The sequence below is a fragment of the Nematolebias whitei genome, chromosome 19, assembly GCF_014905685.2.
Source record: "Nematolebias whitei isolate Nwh7 chromosome 19, NemWhi1, whole genome shotgun sequence".
NCBI lineage: Eukaryota > Metazoa > Chordata > Actinopteri > Cyprinodontiformes > Rivulidae > Nematolebias > Nematolebias whitei.
The window spans coordinates 18,194,887-18,218,926 of record NC_056516.1 but is presented as its reverse complement, the minus strand read 5'-3'; the positions used below and the strand labels follow the sequence as shown (position 1 = coordinate 18,218,926).

General features: G+C 39.8%; 1 protein-coding gene across 1 annotated transcript in view; it reads right to left on the bottom strand.

The window, feature by feature from the left end:
• Positions 1 to 4,623: 4,623 nt before the first annotated feature.
• satb1a (SATB homeobox 1a) overlaps positions 4,624 to 24,040 on the bottom strand; it is a 21,443-nt gene continuing 2,026 nt past the window's right edge. The window contains exons 2-11 of the mRNA XM_037693545.1: positions 23,195 to 23,409; positions 22,310 to 22,486; positions 22,106 to 22,232; positions 18,504 to 18,627; positions 17,243 to 17,354; positions 14,707 to 15,239; positions 10,628 to 10,825; positions 9,658 to 9,813; positions 6,821 to 7,024; positions 4,624 to 5,549 (exon numbers count right to left, since the gene is read on the bottom strand). Of these exons, the coding sequence (XP_037549473.1) occupies positions 4,689 to 5,549; positions 6,821 to 7,024; positions 9,658 to 9,813; positions 10,628 to 10,825; positions 14,707 to 15,239; positions 17,243 to 17,354; positions 18,504 to 18,627; positions 22,106 to 22,232; positions 22,310 to 22,486; positions 23,195 to 23,396 (2,694 nt within the window). The 5' untranslated portion in view covers positions 23,397 to 23,409 and the 3' untranslated portion in view covers positions 4,624 to 4,688. The remainder of the gene's footprint in view (positions 5,550 to 6,820; positions 7,025 to 9,657; positions 9,814 to 10,627; positions 10,826 to 14,706; positions 15,240 to 17,242; positions 17,355 to 18,503; positions 18,628 to 22,105; positions 22,233 to 22,309; positions 22,487 to 23,194; positions 23,410 to 24,040) is intronic.

Genomic DNA, 24,040 nt, shown 5'->3' with positions numbered 1-24,040 from the left:
TCTTCACAACCGGGTCTTAAATGAGACATCTGTGTAAGCCTGTGTGAACTCTGACCTTACAAGTAAACTGGGTTATAAAAAAATCTTCTCCTGTCTTTGTGTGTGACTCTTTTTAAGTAACGGTAAGTAGATAATGAAAGGATATTTTTATTCAACAACATCCCCTCCACTCTTGTTTGCCCCACTCTGTGCCCTTGAGCAAGGCTCTTAACCCCCACCATCTGCTCCCCCGGGCACCCTATGGCAGCTCTCTGCTCCACACAGAAGGCTGTGGTAGCTCGGTGGTCTGGTCGCATCAGGAATGGCATCCGGCGTGAAAACAATTGCCAAGTCTCCATGCGAGTTAGTTCGCTGTGGTAACCCCTGAAGAAGGGAGCAGCCGAAAGAAGAAGAAGAAAAACATTTTTCTAAAGATGAGTCAGACAGTTATAAACATTTTGATTGCACTGCATGTCCATCTGATTAAACCAACTGTAAAAACAAACCAAAAAAAAAGTGCTGAAATCACTTTAAATGTACAAATATAGTACACAGTAACATTTCATCTATTTGTGTTGAATTTTGTTTTTACATCAGCAACAAAAGGAGCACATTTTTTGGAGAACAAATGCGGAAAATAATATAATCTCAAACAGAGCAATCCTGAGAGAAATCTGGATGTCTATCTGTATTGATAAAATCAAAGACAGTTGTTTCACACCACTAAGGATAGAAAACCTCATCATACGTAACTAAAAACACTAGAGCAGGGATATTCAACTGGTGGTCCGGGGGCCAAATCAGGCCCACGGATAAACTCAATGCGGCCCACCAATAGGTTCATTTTTAAACAAAACTAGATTTTAAACCATAAAACAAAATTACTCAATGATCATAACTGCTGGATGTCCGGCCCCTGAGCTCTTGTTTTTCAGTAACTGTGGCCCCCTGAGTAATTCAGTTACAACATAGCCCTGCACTAGAGGGACAGTGCAGCCATGCTTATATGGGTAATTACAACAATATCTGAGGTTAGACAAGTTGAGTGATCTGTCCGTGTCTTTAAACTAACATTTTTATCACCAATTGTCACAAGAACCTGAACAAAACGGACATAACAGGAAAGAGCAAAAATCCCTGTGATACAGATTTACTCGTTAAGATACCGAAACAGATTTAAATTTCGGAACCGAGTCAAGTGTTTGTCTGTCTGGTTGGGAGTTAACACAAAGCAGAAATAACGACCATCATTGCTATTACCATCATTATCACCGACAGGGCTTTTCAAGAGCGCCATTATCATCATTATCGCAGCTAATATTACTGATGATGATGCTTTCATGGCCTCTCCTTGGCCCTGACTAAAGTATTGTCATGGAAACAGATGGCAGTAAAGAGCAGAGCTTTGTTGAACTACTCTGTGAAGCTGTTCGGGCCAAATGGGGCTTGAACGTTGCAGTTTCTGTGTATACTAAAGAAGCTGTGATGTGAAGAGTCTCAGGGGGAGACATGTGAGAGTCAGGGGCAGAAACAGACAACTACACAGGGAAAATAACATTTTGTACTAATAAAGTATAGAAGACAGAAAACACTGCAAGCACTAAGGGACATGTGATAGAAGAAAACCACATTTTCGCTGACACACTAGTGAGCAACATGAGAGTATTTATTGTGTGATGGCTGGAAATAACATCGTCAATCCACCCAAACAGTCACAGCAAGAAAAAAGAAGCATCTAAAATATTAAAAGACACCTCAATATGTTAATTTTTTTAAATATGCAACCTAAATTACCACCCTGATAAATGAGTTTTAGCTCATAATTTTCATTCTCTTGCAACTTTTGTGCAGTAAGTCTCCCAGCTTGTTCTAAAATCACAGGTCGTTCACATCTGATGCTTTTTAAAATATGACTTAAACAATCCGTTCATGAAAGCAATCATCCTTTTTGTCTGTATGAAAAAGATTTGAAATAGTTGCATGATGGTAAACTTTTAAATTTACAGAAAAGTATGTAACTCGCCCCTTGTTTAGCTTTTTTTTTTTGTTTTAGTTGGACCAAATCTAACCAAAAGAACCCACTTGGGACCAAAGTGAATAAAAATTGATCATGTTCCTGGTTTACACTAATCTTGCTCAGATTGTGAAAAAGTAACATTTTCTGCACAAATACAAAACGTATTAGCGTGCATAGCTTCATATGATCTCCACTCTCCTATGAAAAAAATCATTTATCACTGCGGACAGCCAAATTAGACTAAAATGGTATAAAGACTGACAAATGTATGTGGATATAAATACTGTATCAAAACAGAGAGGTCTTTTGGAGCTAATTTCTTCTTTAAGAAGCACAGTAAAACTCGATATTGTGAACACACCTGATAAAAAAAAGTTCATGTATTTATTTTCCATTTAGCCCTGCAGTAAAATTGTACATGTTTACTTGTTTTGTTCAACTCCCTCATTGATTAAAAATGCTTATAATTTAGCTTCATATGATAACACTTGGACTGATGTGTCAATAGAAAGATATAGAACAAAGATGAGCAGATTCATTAATTAAGACTGAAGATTTCAAAAGGTAAACAAAATCAACGTCAACCTACGACACCAACATTGTTAGAATAAATGCTACTGAGATATAAAAAACATAATTCATGGACAAACCTTTCTGATATTAAAGTTTATTGTTCAAGATTAAAAAAAAAGTGATCCGATTCTTGTCGAAATTATGTTTGGAGACACAGAAACTTTTGTGTCTGAACACTGTCACCATTATCAAATGCAGCAAGAATGTTAAATTAAAGAACGCCTTGAAATAATATAATAAGGATTACTGTATTTTTCGGACTATAAGGCACAATTAATACTTTAATGTTCTCAAAAATCGACAGTGAGCCTTATAATCCAGTGCGCCTTATGTAGTAATTCTCGTTGTGCGTACTGATCTCGAACCAATTTTATATGGTTATTGTGAATGAGTTGAATAAAGTTTCACTTATTTGACTGTTTGGTTTCGCTTAATGCGCCTTATAGTTCAAAAAGTACGGCAAAAGCATACCTCTTACATTTCAAGCTGTTTTAATATACCAAGACATAATGAAAACATTTAATCCTTAGCAAGTTTGAAAATTCAGTAGCTACAACCGCAAATGCATAAAAACACAAAATATTATACAACTAATCGCTTCTTTACCGTGAACTTAGTAAACTGCAGGAGTCGTGAGTGAACTGAGAACAAATGTTGATCCAGTGACATGTTAACCACCGTTAGCAGCAAGAACAGGAATAGTCTTTTCTATGACCTTACGAGTCTTTCTTGTCAATATGGAAGCCATTCTTTGTAGATTTACTGATGTGTTTGGGATGAGCATCCTGTTCAGTTCCCAAATCTGGGCCAGCTGTTAAGTGCTGGACCAATAGCCTCCCATTTCACATTTAAATACTGTTATACAAAGGAGTTAAAGACTGATTAAACATGGCTGTCAAACAAAACCAAATCATCGCTACACTTTTCATCTGGCTTAGGTGTTTGTCCTGATATGTTGCGTTTAGTTTCTGCCTAGCCTCTTCACTTTAGTCTGTTTAAAGGGCACCGATGTTGTAATCCAGTGGTTATTATGTGCAGCCATGTTATTATTTATTTATTTTGGGGGGTGGGATATGGTGGACGGAATGTGACAAAAATAAATAAATAAATACATAATAATTAAATGAATCAAAGTTCATGCTCAATCATCCAGGTACCAAATCCAATAATTCTCAGTCAGGTCATCTGGAGAGTTTTTTTTTATAGAGACGTTTCTCCCTCTATCCAGAGGGCTTCATCAGTCAGAGAAGTTCCAGTAAACTGTTTCCCCACTAAGCAGTAAACTCCTTATGTGGATCAACCAGTTTACTGGAGATAAAATGGTTTCTGGGGGCGTCCTGTCCCTCGTCGACTCCTCCCAGGTAGGCAGCCACAGCCAAAGTGGTTCAAGGCAACAAAGTTCATGCTCAATCATCCAGGTACTAAATCCAATAATTCTCATTCAGGTCATCTGGACAGTTTCTTTTTTATAGAAACGTTTCACCCTCTATCCGGAGGGCTTCCTCATTAAATGTATAGTTTAATTATTAAATACATCATTAAATATACAATTAATTTATTAAATACACCATTAAATAATGAAATGTGCCTTTTTAAATTCTTTATTTCATAATTAATTGATTTAATTTAGTCACATTCCACCCTCCAGTGTCATCATTAAATTATGTTACCTGTCAGCCTCACTCGTCAAACTCAGTGGGCGGGACTGGGGCTGATTGTAAACAGACCCTACATTTACATACATTTGATTATTACGTATTTATTTATTTTATACTGTCACACTCCATCCTCCACAGTGGGGGTCCTCTAGGCAACTCTTCCAAACAAACCGAACTGCTTCAGTCTTTTCTGATTGTACTGTCAGCAACATTTAAAGTGTTTCCTCGTACAGTTCAACAACATGTATGTTAGTTCCACAGATGATTTAAAATGGACTTTAGGAGTAAATATATGCACGTACGGTTCTTTTTATGAAAATCTTCTGCTGTTCATGCATCAATGTCCGTTTGGTCCCTCATAGTCTGTTAACCAGCAACCATTATTTCTCCCCCACTCTGAGTAAGGGCACATTTGTGTAACCTAATCCAAAAATACTGCTTGTTCAAGGTCATGTATTAGGTTAAGTCTCTTGCTCCTCCTTCACAGGAGGGATGGTCTGAGTAGCAACATCCAATTCTTTTAAAACATAACCCAGACTTGTTTCACTTCTATCTATTTGTTTCTCCTCTTCTTTATGCCCTTGTGTCTTTTGATGCACTTCCAGTTCCTGTGTGGTTACGTGTGCTACTGAAAGGTCTGCAAATCCTTGATGATTATCATAACTGTGCACTGGGCTCTGGCTGTAGTCGTCACTTTGCCCTTGGTTTTGGCTGTTGAAGAAGCTGCGGATGATGTATTTAGGCAGGCCTAACTGGGCTGAGAGGGTGTGGATCGCCTCCTCATCTGGGTTGAGGCCTACTTCCTGAATGAAGCTATGCAAGATACCCAGGGCGTCCCCAGACACGTTTAACCCCTCACCGGGGACCTCATCTGCGCCGCCTGCTTTTCTGTCTTCCTCAGAGCAAACCTCTGGCATCCCGTTGTCTTCACTTTTCACACTTGACCACTTCACATAGAGTTTATCTTGATTTTTTCCACTGTCACTGCCTTGCGTGACGTCATCTTTGTCTTCCTTGGCAATGTTTCCATCCATTTTCTGCTCGTTGCTTCCTTTACCGTCGCCTCGCACTTGTCCAACGACACCCCAGTCACTGTTTTCCTTCCCCCCCTCAACCCATTCCATACTGTCTCCTCTTTCACCATCGCAAATGCCTCTGCCCTCCATGTGCACTCTCAAGTGACCCCAGGCGCCCCCACCCTCAGACTCAGCTGGTGATGCAGCACATGGTTGCCGTGGAGACAAGTGAATCCCTAGTTCTGGCTGAAGTGGTTGATGGGGTTGAAGATGGTGTTGCTGAATCACTGGGGAGTTGTGCTGGTACTGTTGAGAGAAATCAGTAAAATCAGTAACAGCAAGAGGAGGATTTTATATGAACTTCGGCTTTCTTGTTCAGGTTTAGTCTTTTCAGGTTCAAGTTAGGAAATAAGAAAGGCTTAGACAAGATCCTACTGTACTTGTACAAAGTAAGAGTTGAAGTGATTGTCTTACAAATGAGGAATATTGATTTGTTTTGTGACTTTATGAGTCGTTTCTTTATTTCGTGTGTGTGAATTTATAAACTTGTAGCCTTTTTTGTGCTTGACCCATGTTCAAATAACCAATTAACATATTTTCCGGCGTATAAGTCACAGGTTTTTTTTGCATAGCTTTATCAATCCTGCGACTTATAGGCCGAAGCGACTTATAAACTTTATTTTCATATTCATAACACAATTTTTGACTGACGCTATAAATTTCGAAGACCTGCAACAGTGAGTCCTCCCGTGTGCGCTCACTTCACTTAGCTGGTGCAGGTGGAGGAACGCTTGAGAGCTCGCGGCTCTGGCCGTGATGGATGATGGATGGATAGTGCCACGCCGCCCAGGCGAAATTAAGCTGTTTTGACCATTAAAAGAATGCGTAATAAATGTGACGGGTCAGTGGTGACGCATAAAAAATGTGACTTCTACACCGAAGCAACTTATATATGTTTGTTTCCTCTTGGTGATGCTTTTTTGACTGATGCAACTTATACATCAGAAAATATGGAAATAAATGATCAGTCTTTGGTTTTTATTTGAAGTTAGTACCTAAACGAAGCCAAAATGTGTGCTACTGCATCCTGTTGAATTTGCAACATTTAAGAAGATGTCTGGGAAGAAATAAATTGTATAGTTGAGTTTTTTTCTCATTCTGCAAAGATTTAAGTATGATGCTGTTTTTATTGTAGCCACAGAACAGAAATGGCTTTTCCTTGACTAATACTAGATTGGTATGTTCTTTATGACCAATACACAAAGTCCTATATAACTTTTAGTTTATGAGTTTGTGTTATAAAAAGCCACGCATCTGTACAGCAGCAATGAAAATAACTAATCAGCTTTATTGATTGTTCTTATTGTGACTGTCTTGTTTTCATTTTTGACATTTACTGTAATTATCTTGTGCTTTTGCTGTTGCATACCCTAGGATGTGTTTACTTTAAATAATTTAGTTAAAATATTTTAATTTTGCCTACAACACTTTACTAAAATTTAGTTTTTCCAGTAGTGACTGTGTTTTCAGAACAATTCCATGTATATGTAGTGAAATAGTTGATTTTGTGGCTTTACCAGTGTGTTGTCATTGCTGAACAGCGTGAGCCTGTCAGCACAGTGCTGCTGTGAAGACATGTTGCAACTCTCCTGTTCATAGATGGCATCTCGTTCGCTCTGCGTCAAGCTTAGGAATCGTCGGATCATGCACAGGTTCTCCCAGAGGGTCCGGTTCTCCGGGCAGGGATCCTCCTTCCAACGAAGAAGCTCACAAAGCCACCCCTTCAGGAGGCACAGTAACATACAAACAGTTCAAGGTATAATAAGAACTAAACGTACCATGAAGAACTGCAAAGAAAAAAATGCTTTGGTTACATGAAATTTACTTTTCTTCATTCACTTGGAATTGGGAGATGATGGAAATTCCCTTTTGTCATAAAAAAACCTAAAAAACACCAACCACAAAATAATTATATTTTAGGCAGTTAAAAAAAAAATGGTAACATCAATATTTCGGTCTATGTTTTGTAACTAAATATTAAACAATGCTAAGTTTAAAATCCCCTTCCAGGCCCATCTTTTTGTTATCTCTTATCAGCCCAACTACAGTTGTATCATCAGCAGATTTTTACAATGATATTTTAAGAATGCACTCATTCAAAGAGTGGGCGAAAAGAAGAGGACTGAGGACATATCCCTGTTGTGCTCCATTGCTCAGGGTCAGTGGATGAGTCATGTCCCACTGTCCTAAAACTAAAACTTTTTCAAAAATGTTCACAAGTGACTGATGAATTGCTCTATTACTGTGTTCCAGTTGTTTATGGGATGCATGAAGACTTATTAAAGCTCTCTCTCTCATGCCAAAACATTGCAGGTCTCTTACTATATCAAAACAAACGTGCTCTTTTTATATTCGATTTATAAAACAGTAAATAAGTAACTAGGCAAGTATTTTTAGTAATCTTACAACAATTAGGCTTGAACTACACAATGCCATTTTTATATACATTAAAACGATAAATGCAACCATTTAAGACTACTTGATCAAGAATACTTGTATTAAATAGTGAAACCAAGAGTTCATTGACCCTCTGCCACTTTGCCTTCCTTGGCTAATTTGCGTCTTTGTTAAAATATGTTCTCATTATAACAAACTATAAAGCAGGAAATGCTTCATGGGAAAGCATATTGTGAAAGACCCCGTGGGGGTTCATATTTTCCACTTCTTACCCAGATCCACAGCTCACTTGTAATGCAAAACTTTAACAACATGAGCCATGAACAGCTGCAGCCCTAAACTCAGGCTTCAAAGCTAAATCCAGAGCCCAGTGTCTGATGCAATGTTACAGTAGATACACAAATATATGCTTTTAAATGATCAAAACCTAACGCCAGCCATTTAAGTCTACAGAGAACTGCTGAAAAAGTGAAATTAACCAAAGCACATTGCATTAGTAATAATAATAATACTAAAAACAGGATCACAAATACAAATAAAATTGTTTCCAGTGCTAATAGGAAATCTTAAAAACGTGTGTTGTCATCTAAAAATGACTGTTGTTGGTAATTATTGGTTGTACATCTACGAGCTATTATTCTTTGAAGTCAGTCCAGTTCAAGATGTTCGCCACGGCTAATGGACCTGAGCCTACACAAAAATGGCTGTACCTTTGTGAGTTTAAAGATATTGAACTGACGGTCTGATAGAAGCTGAGATTCATTCAAAACATACTCTGAGCACTAATGCATTTCAAGTGATATGACAATGTGGCTTGATGCTATTTTCATGGTTGGTTTCACCAAAATAGCTATAACTCGACCATTTCTCCGCATACATTTATTTTAGTCTACTGGCATGAAAGGTGATGGGCAAAGGCAGTCCTGCAACTATGTTTGGCCATGAATTAAATGCAAACACTAGGGAAGTTATAGAGCCAATAAAAAGCCCCTCCTTGTTCTATCAAATTTATATTTTCATTATAAAATATCTAAAAGGATTCTGTTATTTTTACTTGTGCAATAAAAAATAAAATTCTTGAAGGTGTCGACTGATAGGAGAATTTCTTATCAGCTTCAATTGTTTCAGAATCACTGGAAAGGAAACTTGTGAATGGCAGTTTGAGGCTATAATAACTAACTGCAGCATGATTAGAAGCACACACGCACACGCACACGCACACGCACACACACACACACACACACACACACACACACACACCCACACACACACACACACACGCACACACAAACGCACACACACCTGGATGAAGCCCAGTTCTGGAACAAAATGCCAACCAGATGCACAGTGCAGATAATACAGCGATTCAGCATGGCTCTGCTTGCCAAATGACTGGGTAACACAGAAAAAGAGATAGAACAGAAGTAGAAGGGAGAAAGAGGAAGAAAAAGAAAAGAAACATGTGCAAGAATTGAAAATCTGCTCGAGAAAAGGGGAAAGAGAGACGGATAAACTCTCCCCCGTTCTATGAAGGGAAATTATCCTCAAAACAAAAGGCAATAACAAGCTTATGGGTCTGCCATAAAAATGAGAACAATAAACACTCAAATGGTGTGTGTGTTGTTATATTAGTGGATTTGTGCGCCTGTATGTGTTTGTGCATCTGTGTGTAATTGCATGCATTTGTACAGTATGTGCATAAATAAGCGGTGTGTGTGTATGGCAACTATTAAAGCAATAATTTAAGACACAATAGCAGACTGATGCACTGATAGTCCTCTGCACAGTGCAGCTGCTGGTTGATTGTCTGGGCTTCTCTCTCTCCACACACACACAAACATTTCCCTCAATTCAGCTACAAAAAACTCCAAATTTAAACATGTAATCAAGCAACAGTAACAACTGGGTGAAATTAGTAGTGGATTTTATGTGATCATGTGATTTGCTGTTCATGTACCTGACTCTTGGAGACGGCAATCTTTGCAAACAGAGCCTGAGAGACCTTGGCCCGCTTCATCTCATGTTGAATCTCTTCATAGATGGAGGCGCTGACATTCAGAACACAACTGTCTGTCCTCAACCCTCTGTCACCTGTGACTGGAGACAGTCTGGCCTGCAAAGAGACACACAAGAAAAGACTGAGTTCTTGGAAATGCAACCTACACAAACGAACACACTCCTAATTTGCACAGAAACAATATTAAGAAATGTGGAGCCACGATCACATGCTTTATGCAGCCCCAGAGGGCTTGCTTTGGAATTAAGAAAGGTTTACAAAGTACAGTACCACAATAAATAGGCCTCTGTGATCCTTACGTAAGAAAAAAAAAACATTATATTTTTCAAGAACACATAAAACACTCAAAATATTAATTAAAAAAAACTATCATTTGTATTTACCGTGGCTTAGAGACAGTCCATAAACTGATTATACAAAATAAATAGTAACCTTTAGTCATGCAATTTGCCTGAAGACCTTATTTCAGCATGCATGCATGCTCTCAATGCTAACAATGCTGCACACATATGAGTTAAAGGCTCAGAGGCTAGAGTCTTGCTAACCAGTCGAACTACATAAACCAGGGGTAAAATGACTCATTAAGGCACCAAAACAAACTCAAATCATCAATCTTCCATCCCCATGCTTGACAGCTGAAGTGCTGATATGATGCGTTTGGATGCTTCATATCAGTAATTTACAAAAATGTCTGCTTTTATAAATATGCTCATTGCCAATGATATAAACAAATTAAGTTGAACAGCACTATATGCCTGTTCTTATATTCTGATTTGCTTTGATAGAAATTAAGGTAAATTTACTACTTCCAGTGGTTTCGATCAACGTGATTTTCACCATGACGCTGATTAAAGTAAAAAAATCTCAGTGCAAGCTTCTCTGAGTGACTCGAGTGTCTGCCCTGGCTAACCTGCGTGGATCTAGGGGGTGTGTTGTTGCAGCCGGGTGTGAATCCGGTCAGACTTCTCTCCTTCTCTTCTTGGTAAATGCGATCCCTCTCGGCCTCGGGGAGCTGCAGGAAACCATTCATGGCCCGCAGGTTGACCAGCAGGGACTGGGAGGCATGTTTTGGATCCTCCTCTTTTCGTAAGATCTCAGACAGAAGGCCCTGGTAAACACACACAAATGGATGCTCATTTATTAGCATGATAAAGTATCCAGAGTTCCATGAATATAGCATGTGCACCCTAATAAAACACAGACATGTATTTATTTTCAAAGAATCATTAAAAAACAAGATAAATGGTGTGTCTGAGTCAGTATTTGATACAAACATGTTACTAAGAATGACATAAAACTACAATCGGTTCCACAGATGTTTTTCTTTTTAAGTTTAAGTATGAATCACAACCATATAAATAATGTGTGATATGGCATTATTTATTAAAGGATTGTTCACGTTTGTAGGTGCTGCGCTGTTATATGTTTAACTGTTCAGTTTCAGAGTCATCATAGGCCGCAGTGTTGTGTTTTTAAACATGATTTGTTGTTTGACCTCGTCTCCTTTTTTAATGCCTGCTTAAAGTGCCTGTGACGTCAAATTTTCATGACAAATACAAATGCATTTTTGGAAAGATAACATAAATGACATACTGCAAAAAATAAATAATGATAATTCACCCCACTGAGATGAACAGTTGTTGATAAATTTGCCTGTGCAGTAACAGGAAGTGATGTCAAAGGGGAATGCCTGCATGTGAACAGAGCATTGCTACAATGGCTAAAAACACAGGCGGTAGTTATTTGATGATTTTGAGTCGCTGTCAGAGAGAGACGAGTCGGAGTTCAAATAATAATGTTTCAATAAAACAAGACCAGGGAGTTCCTCTTTGATGTCACTTCCTGTTTTACTTCGGCGATGCTCAAACGAAAAAATGCTAGTTATGTGACAAAATAGGTAAAATTATGTGTCTTGTGCCAAATCTCTTAAATAATAAGATGATTTCTTCCACGTTTTGTATTTGTAGGATATGCATGCCACGGCCACTTTAAAGTAGTAGTTCAGATCTTTGGAATTACGTGGATCACCTGAAGCTATAATATAAACTTTTACATTATCATGAGATTTTATTAGATTTTATTATCCAGTTGTTTACATATAATTTATGACTATTCGCAGACACTATTATTGTCAGCAGCTACAGTAGCTGTAGCACTTCCGGTGCAGCCTGGGGCTCCTCCAGCAAAATTTTTAAAGTATTTGTCCACTTTGGATTTACTCCTACAGGCTGTTACCTCATTAGTTTGGTCAGAATTAAACTCCAGTTCTCCAAAATGAGATAATTCAAGAGCTATCTAAAACAGGTAAGATATTAATCATTTATAACCTTTTATACAGAATCCCTCTTTAAATCATCTGAATTATAGAGAAGTCGGTACCACTTTACAATAAGGCTCCCCTTATAGATGGTGAATAAATAGTTTATAGGTATGTTATTAATTCCTCTATAAACACTTTATAAATCATTAATAATTGTTTATTATGCATTAATCAAGGGTGACAAAGAGATAAAACTGACCAGTTTCTTTCAAATAATGAGCCAAATCTGTTCACCTATATATTTCATCTAGTTGTTATATTAAACATTTCAGACTAAGTTACTACCTTGTAAGCGCAATAAGTATTTGTAAACCTATTTTCCTATGATATAATATTAGTTGTAGATACTTATGCAGTGACAAAGTACAATATTATATGCTAAAAAATAGGTAGAAATAGAAAAATAGAATAGAATAGAAAATAGAAACTGGTCAGTTGTGTCTCTGTCACCCTTAATTAATGCATAATAAACAGTTATTACTTATTTATGGTGTTTATAGAGGAATTAATAACATATCTATAAACTATTTATTAAATTAATTTATACAGTGCCAAGTTACAACAGAAGTCGTCTCAGGGCACTGAATAGAAACATTCATATATAAAATAATAAGTTAAAACTTTATCTGAGGAGCAGACTGTTTTGAGTTTAACTCCATCGCAGAACTCTAATCTTGAGCAAGCATGAAGGCGACAGTGGAAAGGAAAAACTCCCTCATGAGGAAGAAACCTTTAGCAGAACCAGGCTCAGGACAAGCGGCCATATGCTTCGACCGGCTGGGTTTGTTAGAAACAGATACACAATGGCAGGTCAAGAATCACTCTTTAAGATAGAAATAGTATCAATGAAAATTATTCAATTTTAACAATTCATTTAAGGAAATTAGGTCAATTTGTCCTCCAGTAGTCTAAGCTTAAGGCAGCATAACAAGCCAACCCTAACTATAGGATTTATCAAAAAGGAAAGTCTTAATCCCAGTCGTAAAACTGGACAATGTGTCAGCCTCATGGACAGAAACTGGAAGTTGGATCCACAAGAGCGGAGCCTGATAACTGAAAGATCTGCCTCCCATTCTGTTTTTAGAAACACTAAGAACCGCGAGTAAGCCTGCAGTCTGAGAGCGAAGTGCTCTGTTAGGAAAATATGGAACAATAAGCTCTGGAATATAAAATGGAGCTAGGTTGTTGACGGCTTTGTAGGTTAGAAATAAGATTTTGAATTAAATTAGCCATCTATAAGGAGAGCCTTATTATAAAGTGGTACTGCCAAGTCTATAGCTAGTCCAGTTTGAAGCCAAATGTATTCTTTCCACTGTTGGATGATGTTTTCACTTTACATTTAGGCATTGGTTGTATTTATATTCAGGCATTTGCAAGCTTAAAGGCATCAAGCATGTTCAGATAGAATAGGAAAATATCATTAGTTCATTGTCTTTATGGTATCAGGTTTCTTACAAGCCTTAAAGAATTTTATTTAAAAAAAACTCTCTATATCCAGCTCTAGCTCACATTCGACGAAGTAGCTTAACAAAACCTTGCAGTTTACAGTTTTATAGCAGGTTCGTATTGCCAGTGCTAATCGTTGTTGTATATGTTTGTTCTGCAGGCATTATTCTGAGTGCATAAACCTTCAAACATCACATGCTAATTGTGCTAGGCTTTCTCCCCAAGATGATTTCACAGATAAATGGCATGAGTGGAAAAGCCCAAATCAACACTGGATCACACACTCAAAATAAATAAGTAAATAAATTAATTATCTGTCTTACAAAGGGGGCCTCTGTTTGAACTTTCAAATGTGTCATTAACTTCAAGATCATGTTCTGGCACAACGCCCAGTGTGTAGCAAACAGTCATGGTGGAAAATAACCTACGGAGATTATTGCTTATTAATAATGATTATAAAAGAGGCCTTTGTTAACAGCCATCAGTGTGCTAATGATCCATCGTTAGGCTGATGGTCCTCCTTGAACATGTGATCAGCTGGTTTTGGTTGTCAGCAGCAAACTGGTTGATCCACTCTGAGAAGGTGCTATTTAAGAGACTGAGCTGAATACAGCACCTCAGACTGAAGAAGTATTTCGGATGGAAGACGAAATGTTTCTATATATTTTTTTGTTTTGTTTTTTGAATGTCCAGAGGACCAGACTTTTGTACATTTTTCTACCTGGATTATTGAGCATGCATCAGGATAAATGAGGGCTTTGTTTGGTATTTAGGTCCTATTTCTGTTGGTGCAGAGTTGAATAGAAGATGAGGGGCTTAAATGTAGCATTTTCACATTACAGATGATGGCAAAAGAAGATATGGATCCAAACAAAGGAAGATATATCAAGTAAAAGATTTAAAAAAAAGATGGATTGGCCCTTGGGAGGTAGAGATTGAGGACAGAGGGGCTGCCAGAGTGAAAGGTGGCAAGATAGAAGGACAATGGGATCAAGCAGGAGATAGTGAGCGAGGCAACATTTCTCGAAGGGGTTCTGATTAGTTGGTCTAGCAGCTGCTTTACTGCTGGCACCAGCTTTGCTCTGCAGAGAGCTGGCACAAACACATTATCACATGCACGAGGGGAGGGGGCACTGCAGAGTGTGCCATGCTAATGGGCAACACAATGTATTAGAGCACCAGAAAACACTATTTTTTTATTCCATGCATCCCTCCAGCCATACCTGGGTCCTATTAAAAGCCACGCGGGCAAAGATAGCCTGGGAGATGCCTGCTCTCTTCAGCTCCTCCCTCACATTTAGGTAGATGTCACTCGATATGTCTGTTGGTCCCACCGAAGACGCAGCTGCTGTCTGATTTTGTGGCCCGCTTGCAGCACCTCCACCTGGGCCACACTGCGCCTGCTGTAAGGCTTGAGATTCAGGAGCTTTGGAAAAGACAATGGCAGGAGGCCTCCCAACTGGAGGGTGGTTGAGATACTGCTGCTGCGGCGAGGAGAGACCTGGGCCAGCTAGCATACAGTTAACAGCATACTGCTGGTTGAGAAGCTGGGCCATGACCAGCTGCTGGTTGACCATTTGGGAGCTGAGCGGCTGGGAAACCAACCCAGGAGGGTGGAGCCCGAGAGCTGAGCGACCACAGATGTTGGCAACTGCTCCATGAGGGAAAACAAGGTTTGAGTTCTGATCAGCTGGACTTCCTGCAGCTGGCTGCTGGGTGAGAGGGATGTCGGGCTGCTCAGAGAAGCTGTCAGGCTCTGGAGAAAGAAAACAAGACAAATGCAGGGTCGTTCCTGACGCACAACAAATACAAACATTCAGGAAAGTACTGTAGCTGAGAGCTGGGTGTTCAGACACTGCTGGCAAACTGTGCACAGTAAAGCCAGTCGAAGCTTTAGTTGAAACTATTCAAAATTAGATCCAGGTTTATTGTCATTTTTTTAGCAGCAAGCAATGATTTTAAAGATTAGAAATTATTTTTTTACTTCATGGTTGCAAACTCTCAGCGAGCAAAGCAACTACCAAATCATAATGCACTCTCCTCCCTGTTTCACATTAGTCAGCTTCCACTTTATGACATTTTTATGCTATAAAAACTGAATCTTTAGATTTCATTAAAGCTGCATTTCTCAGGAGGCACTGAATTGAAAATGTCACCGGACGTCAGCTTGTTGGTCCATTCTTCTTGTGTGCACTGATTTTTGAAGCCTTTTTTAAATGATTGAAAGGTGTTGTTCTGATTCCAAGATGTGTTTTAGATATCTATTGTTTCTTAGTAGACTTTCTGGTTATAAACTGAGCTGTGCTACAGACAGTTTGGTCTTGAATGCATTGATATTTATTGTGATTTTTATTGTAGTGACATGTTCTCTGAGCTTTTAGCTGCAACGTAAAGCCCCCAGTATACTCCCACGTACGTCTGTCCGCGCGTACCTCCACATGGCATGTCTGCGCAAAGCCTAATTTTTACGACCGCGTGTGCGGTGTCGCACAATAAACTGCCCAGCGACGGACTGTTTTGTATGCAACACCAATGTATTCAATTCCTCTTCTTCATCCCTGATCTGGCCTTTTCTTTTGTTTTTTTTTTGCCAAGAGGCAGTGATCTCTTCCTCCTCCGTTGATGCCATGACTGAAATGGTGAGAAATGAAGGAATTTGTCACGAGTGAATTAAAATCAGGTCCAGCGTGGCTGCAGGAGGGTCTGGAGATTTCCTGGTGGGCTGGTCTGATGTGTGGGCTGCAGAGCCAGCGCTCTCTGTTTTTTTTTGTTGTTTTTTTTAGAACTTCTTATTAACAACATATAAACACAGAACACCGTAGGCGTGTCAGCAAATGACCAATTGGCGACCTCGATTTGTCCTGAAGGTAAACGTCCCTTGTCTGCGGAGCTGCTCTGCAGCCGCTCAAGGTGGACGCTCGAGTATGAAGTCTCAACAAACTGCGGATGGTGCGCACAGTTTCCGCGCGGCTGACAGGACACACAAGTATACTGGAGCCTTAAGCCCAAAGCATAATTGATCCACCTCCATGATTAACAATTACAGATGTGTTTTATTATGTTTTGCATTTTTTAAACATACAGCTGTACAAGCTGGGTGCAGCTAACTCTACATTATATAATGTCAATATCTTTGGACTTGGTGGACTTGAGAAATGTATCAGGCTTTTTTGATACTTGATTTAAAAAACAATTTTTTTTTCTGATAATTCTATTAGTCAGTCTTATTTGTGCTTGTGTTGTTGCATGTCCTGAGTCCCCTTACTTCTTCATAAAGTCTCTGATTTTTGCACTAAAGTGGAGCAAATTACACATTACTCATGAAACTTTTGTTATATTTTGCAAACTCGTTGTTCTTTTCATCGTTTCTTAAAGAGATGGTTCGATTTTTGTTGTATTGTGAAACAGTTTAGTTCTGATCCAATTGAAAAGTTAACACCTAGTCTGAGTGGGGCCATGCCCAAAGATTACTATGGTCTTAAAACTCTTCCACATTATTTGATAAACTTTGGCACCACCTTCAGTTTTACATTTCATGGGTATTTGGGCAGAAACCTCACGTTAGCTTAGCTGGTGGACTCTTTGTCCACTTTTCCTAACTCTTGCCTTGTGTTGTGTTTCATGTTTTAAGCTAGCTGTGTTTAATATTTTTTGTTTTCTTGTGGTAATTTTTCATTTGCATGTAATGTAGAATTAGGGACCCATAAAAAAAATCTTAAATCACACTTGATCTTCATAAAAAATATATTAAAATCTCACCCTTGAAGCATTTGGACCTCTTGAAGTGCTTGTACCACCGGCCAAACTCGTGACACTTGGCAGCTGAGACATTTGCATAGTAAGTGCTGTTTACAATGGACGATATCATGCTCTGGAACGGAAGGAAGACAAAAGGAATTCATTACGTTTCCCCGGCTGCTGCGATGGGCGGCCTGTGTCTCAGCTGTTCACACAACTGATATTAACCAACTCAGATCTGTGTTATTAAAAAGACCCCCAGGTAAAAAGGATAATAAAGACTGATGCGTGTGTCAGAATGTGAGCTGTGTGCACGCATGCATGTTTTTCTCATGGTTTCATGTGTGTTATCAGACAAAACACCAGAGGTCATCAGAGACGACGCATGATTCTCACCCACTGACGTGCACACGCACAGCTTTTCCCTTAAGACCACCCTGTGCAATCTTTACATCTGATTACACCTTTCATCTTCACATATTTATTTTAATCTGCTTCTCACAAACAACAGAAGGGAGGTTAAGGGATGGATAGGAGCGGTGGGGGAGGAGGCTCGTATTAGATCTCTCAGCGAAGAAAGGAATTTAAAATAAAGCTTTAAGATATCGTTTTTCTAACTGTACATGTCCAATGCAACTTTAGGCGAAAGCAATGTGGACAAAACTGCTTTTTAAATATGTATATTCAAATTGTCTTGTGATTTATTTATATCTTTGGGTCTGTGCATGATAAATCAAGTCTGAAAGCCAGCTGAAAAATATCAAAATTTAAAGATGAGTTATGTCCAGATGAGCAAAGGAAGATGTGTGGTGGAGCTGCCACAGACAGACAGACAGACAGACAGACAGTCTGCAGATACAGATAGGCAGCAGCCAAGGCGGCATGGCTCTTTAAGCGATACAGATCTCTCTCTATCTTTCACTATCCCCCACACTCCATCCCCAAACCTTATCAACCGCAGCATCTGGACTTCCTGGATAATTATTGGTCCACATGCTCGTTCACAAACACCGCCACAGAAACACACGAAGGACATGCAAGGGCAAAAGCAATATATTCGTACATTCTTCCATTTTTCATGCTTGCTCTATATGTGTGTGTTTATAATGTTTGAAGAATAAATGTTGCTTTTAGGGTTAGCAAATAAAATCTAGTATGAATTAATCATTTAGGATGTGATAGTTAAAAATTATGGTAAAGGGCAACATATTGTATTGTCTATATGGAGTGTTTCCAAGGGTGATAGTGTGTGTGTGTGTGTGTGTGTCGGTGGGGGGTATACCTGAGAAAGTGGGCACTCTTTGGCCAGGGAGCTCTGGTTCATGTCCTTAAGGAGCTCCTTCAGAGCATTTCGCACCTTGGAGTGACTCCATTGCTCTGCTGGCAAGTCCTCCAGTTTGGGACAACTGGACAAAATAAATAAAAAAAATAACATATATATTCAAATTTTCTTTGTTTAAAGTTGTTTTCATGCATGTTTCTCTCTCACGTTCATCTTTAGTGCGGTCCTGATAAGATTTTTAGGGTTTCTTTCTCAGACTTCACTTTCAAGGACACACATAAACTACTGTAAACTTTATACTGTAAACTTTATTTTTCACAGTAAATAACTGTTTGTTTGTTATTATTATTATTTGCAACTGTTTTTGTAAAACCTCCCATAAATACTCAGCCTAACACATAGCTGGGCCACCCATGGCATTTCTCTGTCCAAATGCTGGACCAAGTACATACAGGGTCTCATGCACTACACCCCCCCCCCCCCCCCCACACACACACACACACACACACCTTCTCACACGGTGTGAATGAAATTCTGGGCAGTGTGTGGGATCTGAAGCTCTAAATACACTTGGGAAGGTTGAGAAAACAATCACTCCCCCATCTTCGTTTTCTTATTATCACAAAAGAAACTGTCAAAGTAGGATGAGTACTTACACGTTTATTTTTAAGTTTTAAAAGTAGCACACAAGTGTTTGGCTTGTGCATGTGCACTATTGTCTAAGTTGCCTAGGAGAAGGTGATTTTATTCATTTTTTCCAAATAAAACTTTGACATAAACCCCATTTATACCAACATCTAGACATGTACAGGACTCTCTCGCCCTCCCCAACCTTGGCCAGTCAGACCAACTTACTCTCCTGCTCTCCCACATCATCCCACTCGTACACAGTACCAGACCAGTCCAACCACAATGACTGTTACAACCTGGCCTGAAAACACACTCTCCAAACTACAGGACAGCTTCAAACAGACAGACTGGGACTTATTTGAACACCAGGAGCTGGAAACATCCACAGGAACAGTACTGGACTATTTTAAGTTCTGCATCAGGAAAGGAACAGTGGATAAAAACATACAGGTTTTTCCCAAACCAGACACCCTGGATGACTAGCCAGGTTTGTAGACTCAGAGTCCACGATGCTGTCTTCAGGTCAGGTGACGGAGCTCTGTACAGTGCTGCTCGAGCCGACCTGGAAAGAGGAACTAAAAAAAGCCAAGGTGGACCATAAGAGGAGCCATCTGACCAGCAGCAACACACGGGAGGTGTGGCAGGACATACAACACATCACAAACTACAGATGCTGTGTTGAAACATCAGCAGACCTGAGTGCTCCACGGGCAGACAAGTTAAATTGCTTCTTCGCCCATTTTGAAATGTCTCAGCACCACTCATCTGCTTCAGCTTTACCTCCTCCCCCACCCAATTTTTACACCACTCACTGTACAGGAGCACAATGTCAGACGGGTGCTCCAGCAGTGAAACCCAAGAAGACTATCAGCCCAGACGAAGTACCTGGCAACGTGCTCAGAGCATGTGTCCACAAGCTTACCTTCATCTTTACCAGAATCTTCAACCTCTCCCTGACCCGGGCAGTCATCCCGTCCTGCCTACAATCAACGAAAATCATTCCAGTAACTAAGAAGTCCTCCATCGCCAGCCTGAATAAATATCATCCTGTGGCCCTCACTCTGGTAATCATGAAGTGCTTTAAGAGATTGGTTCTTCAGCACATCAAGAGCCATCTCCCTCCAGACTTCAACCCATATCAGTTCGCATATCGCACAAACAGGTCCACAGAGGATGCAATTGCCACAACTCTTCATTCTGAACGGAGCCACCTGGAATAGCAGCAGAGCTACGTCCAGATGCTCTTCAGAAACATTAAGTGTAGAACCACCAGACTGAGGAACAGCTTCTACCCTGAGGCTGTTAGACTCATGAATCTCTAACCAGGATGATCCCATCATGTTGCTGTGTTCATTTGTGCTCATCTGCTCACACAGACTCATGTTCGTGCTGCTGTTCGGCGTATTGTTGTTATTGTTTTTATGCTATTAGTGCTTAGAGTATTTTTAGTTGATGTTTTTCTTAGTTCATATCTTAGATTTCATTACTGTTTTTCTTTTACATTTTATTGTTGGATGTAACTGGGACGCTGTGTACAAAATTTCGTTGGTGCGAATGACAATAAAGAAACTGACTCTTCATGGATTGCAGATCAGCGTTTAATACAATCATCCCAGACACTTACCAAACTGAAAATTCTTGGCCTCCCCCTGCCCCCTCACGTGTGCCTGAGTAAAGGACTTTCTCACCAACTGGCCCCAGACTGGGAGACTTGGCCATCTCTCCGCCACTTGTACACTGAGCACCTATTCACCACAGGGCTGTGTGCTGAGCCCCCTCCTGTTTTGTCTCTACACCCACCACTGCAAATCAGCCCACAACAACAACCTCATCATCAAGTTTGCTGACAACACCACAGTGGTTGGACTCATCCTAAAGGGAGATGAGACAGCTTATGGGAAGGAGGTCCTGAAGCTGGCAACCTGGAGTTCAGAGAACAACCTGGCTCTGAACACCAAGAAAACCAAAGAGATTATTATCAACTTCAGGAAGTGCAACACTGACCCAGTCCCCATCTACATTGATGGTGGAGAGGGTCCACACCTTCCGTTGTCTTAGCCTCCTTATTTCTGCTGACCTCTCCTGAACAAACAACATCACAGCGGTCATCAAGAAGGCTCAGCAGCAGCTTCACTTCCTTAGAGTTCTCAGGAAGTACAACCTGGATTCCAACCTGTTGCTGACCTTCTATCGCTCCTCCATTGAGAACCTGCTGATGTACTACATCACAGTATGGTACGGCAGCTGCACCGTGACAAGGCAGGGAGTGGCTCCAGAGAGTAGTAAAGGCAGCACAGAAGACCATTGGATGCCCTCCCTGATGGATATTTACATCTCCTGCTGCCTCAGCAGAGCAAAACACATTATCAAGGACAACCCTTATTCTGGTTTTGAACTGCTTGGTGTGCTGCCCTCAGGGAGGTGCTACAGGTGCAACAGAACAAACATAAACAGACTAAGAACAGTTTTAATTTTCCCCAAAAGCCATAACCATTCTGAACTCACACATGCACTGACTTCACAAGCTAACCTTTCATACCCCTGGACTTCCTTCTACTCACTGCTTTTACCCATGTACTATGCATTGTTTAATACGTTTAAATAAATAATTACTTCATTTATTAAGTAAGTGCAGTTATGCACAATGCCATAACTGAGCGATATCTGCAGAGTGTGAAATAGCACTACTGTTTTAAGTGCAATACTACTACAGTTTTTAGGATACTTTTATTTATTACTTTTACTTTCGCTTATGTAATGTTTGCACTGTGAGAGGAGTTGCTTTTGACCTTGTTGTACATGGGTATACATTAGTGACAAAGAAAGGCATTATTCATTGATTTGGGTTTCATTTTATGCTGTGACTACATGCCTAATAAAATGATTTGCTCAGGATCAGAAACTGTGACTATCATTACAATCTAGTGGCTGCAATTCAAACAGGAGTGCCGGCTCCTGTGTGGGCTCCCTACCTGTGCAGCTGTATTTTAAGTGTGACAACATGGTGGACATCTTGCAGCATGTCGGCCACTGTAGCATCAGGAGAATCGGTTACACAAGACAGAGGCACTGGGTTCCACCTGCCCACCTGGATCAGACCTGAACACACAGCCAAGTGGGAAAAAGAGAATGTCTAAAGATGTAGCTGTGTGTCCATGTGCGTGTGTGTTGCGTACCTTTAGCCTGTGCTGCAGAGCTGTGGGAGTATCCCAGCGACAACAGGGCCATCTCTATCAGCTGATTAAACAGCAGGTCTCTTTTGACCAGCACAAACTCAGCATGTTCTTCTTTTCGCTCGAGCTCTGGAGAGTTTTCCTTGTGCTGCACCACACAGAACACCGGCAGGAGGGTTCCTGTGTGGAAGGCAAATGTGTTATTTGCCACAACATACAGTAGTGTACCTGTCTAAATCCATCTGGAATACATTTAGATTGCTGAAATTTCAAATTTCTTCATCAGACTCGTATTTACAGTCATTGATGTGTCATTTGGAGCTAATTGAAATCTTCTAGAAGCACACGGACAATACAGTAGTCCCTCGTTTATCGCGGGGGATCCGTACCCTGAAGACATGTGATAAATGACAAACTGCGAAGGAATAGTAGTACAAGTTGTAAGTAGTAGTTTACTTTAGTATTTAGTATATACATACATATATTATGAAAGTGTTTAAACCCTTCCCGCACTCTTGCAACATTCTAAACAATGTTACTAAGCTGTCATTCAAAGCTCAACATTCACTGCATTTTTATTTTTCGACTGAGAATGCTTTTTCTGTCGTTTGTTTTTTTTAATAGTCCTGTCAATTTAAATAAATCATTACTGTCCGTTTTAACAGACAAAGAGCATCCTGGACAACATAGGACTATATTTCTGTTTTCAGCATCTTTTCCTCTTTTATTTATCGTCTATAAACATTGGCTCCTGAAAGTAAGGACCAAACGTGGCCCTCATCACCGTAATAAGGACTCATGTGTTAGTTTCAAACATGGGATGATTCCTGATGTTAAGGGACAGGTGACAATCCTGGTCCAAACCCTTCCTCCTCTCTGATCAAGTACCTTTGGTGTGTCCACTTGCAGTTGAAGGTTTCTGGACTTGGCAGGGACTTTTGACCACAGGACTCGCTGGTCTCCTCCTCTCTGGGGTGGAGGATCCCATTCTGTGTTGCTCCAGTCGAGCCAGCTTGGCGGGAGGGGGCCGGGGGTTCACAGCCAGATCACCGCTCTCAGTTTTCTTTATTCCATGACACGCTGACTCCATCTGTAGTCTCACACTTATTCACACACAGAAACGAAACAGTCAAGGTTTTACTCGGTTATTTTGACATCGAGACATTAGCAGCGAGTTTACATGATTATAAACTAATATGGAAACAACAAAACACGTGAGCAAGTTTATAAAATCACTGATCTGTAAGATTTGTTAAATACAACGAAAGACCAAATTTATTTATTTCTTTTTAAGAGAAAAGTTAAAAACATAAAAGACTTGTAGTTTTCCTTTACTCATTAAGAAAGCATAGGTTCTGTCTCCAAAATGTAATGCTGTAAATAATTTGAGACAGACAGACAGACAGACAGACAGACAGACAGACAGACAGACAGACTTTATTATTCCCCGAGCATGTTCCAATTATCATATTTTTCGGACTATAAGGCATATTTAAAATCCTTTTAATTTTCTTAAAAATCGATAGTGAGCCTTATAAACTGGTGCACCTTATAGTCCTAAAAATATGGTAAACAGAAAAACAAACAAACAAAAAAAACCCCCCACATATGAAATAATAAAAAAAGCAGAATTCACAAATTTGGAAAAAGACAATATGCACACGCACAAGGTGATAGGGAGTACTACATTCATGATTAGCCTCTCTCTCTATATATATATATACACACACACAC